Source organism: Anomalospiza imberbis, unplaced genomic scaffold (genome assembly GCF_031753505.1).
Source record: "Anomalospiza imberbis isolate Cuckoo-Finch-1a 21T00152 unplaced genomic scaffold, ASM3175350v1 scaffold_56, whole genome shotgun sequence".
NCBI lineage: Eukaryota > Metazoa > Chordata > Aves > Passeriformes > Viduidae > Anomalospiza > Anomalospiza imberbis.
This window is the reverse complement of record NW_027100171.1, coordinates 784,248-785,392: the sequence shown is the minus strand read 5'-3', so window position 1 is coordinate 785,392 and position 1,145 is coordinate 784,248. Positions and strand designations below refer to the sequence as shown.

The following is a 1,145-nucleotide window of genomic DNA, read 5'->3' as shown; positions in this document are numbered from 1 at the left end:
CCAGATATCCTGGGGGGGTCCCTGGGTTGGGTTTTTGGGGGGATGTTTGGAGAATGAAGAACTGCAAAGCTGAGTGGAAAAGTCCCCTTGGGGGAAAATGGGGGGTCCAAGTGGCGGCTGACAGCGAGGCAGCCTGGAGGAGCAGAGCCCTGTGTCCCCCAGGAGCCCAAAGTGGGGAGCCCAGAGAGGGGGGAGCACCGTCATTGGCAGGACCCTCAACAGCCTGGAGAGGGGCAGGGGGGACTCCTTGGAGCCCCTGCAGCCCAAAGCAGAGAAGGAGGGGAGAAGGGACCCTGGGAGCCCAAAAAGCCCTGGCATCCTGTGCCAGGAAGGTGGACAGAGCTTCAGCCAGAGCTCGGAGCTGGTGGGCCATGAGCAGGTTCACCATGGGGAGAAGCCCTACAAGTGCTTGGAGTGTGGGCAGAGCTTCAGGCAGAGCTCCCACCTGATCCAGCACCAGATGATCCACACTGGGGAATGGCCCTACGAGTGTGGGGAGTGTGGGAAGGGCTTCAGCTGCAGCTCCCACCTCGTCACCCACCAGCGCATGCACACTGGGGAGAGGCCCTACGAGTGTCCCCAGTGTGGGAAGAGCTTCTCCAGGAGCTCTACCTTGACCCAACACCAACGGAGGCACCGGTAAGGGAAGCCCTGCAAATGCCTCAGCTCTGGGAAGAGCTTCGTGCCCTGCTCCAACTCCATCCCCCATGGGAGGACCCACTTTGGTCAGAGCCCTGGTGACCCACATTCCCAGTGATCCCTGCTGGGAAGACACCTGGAAGGTGGTCTCCACGTCCTCCTGGATCCCCATAGGCATCTGGATGAACACAGAGGCAGGAACATCCATCAGGACTCTGATCTATACTGGAAATTCACTGGCAGAAAGCAATTTGTTGACTTTACACCCCAAAGAAATCTCACCCGCCCGGTCCAGTTATTTCTTCTGGTGGCATCAAGCAGTGCTGCATGATCTTGGAGGTCTTTTCCATTTCAATAATTTCTTTCTTCACCCTGTCTACACAACCAAACCTGGGTGAAAATAAAGAAATTGAGCAAAGAGATCTAAAGCTGCACCATTTACCAGGATTTGGGGGTGAATTTGGGGTTGGTTCAATAGAATATTTGGGAGGATTTGGGTGTTCTGA

General features: G+C 56.2%; 1 protein-coding gene across 1 annotated transcript; it reads left to right on the top strand.

Annotated features, from left to right (window-relative positions):
- Window positions 1-343: 343 nt before the first annotated feature.
- Window positions 344-713, top strand: LOC137467271 (zinc finger protein 22-like; the record flags this gene model as incomplete). Its single annotated transcript, XM_068178769.1, has 1 exon — window positions 344-713. A coding segment is annotated over one exon (300 nt), but the record flags the coding sequence as incomplete, so codon positions are not given.
- Window positions 714-1,145: the final 432 nt, after the last annotated feature.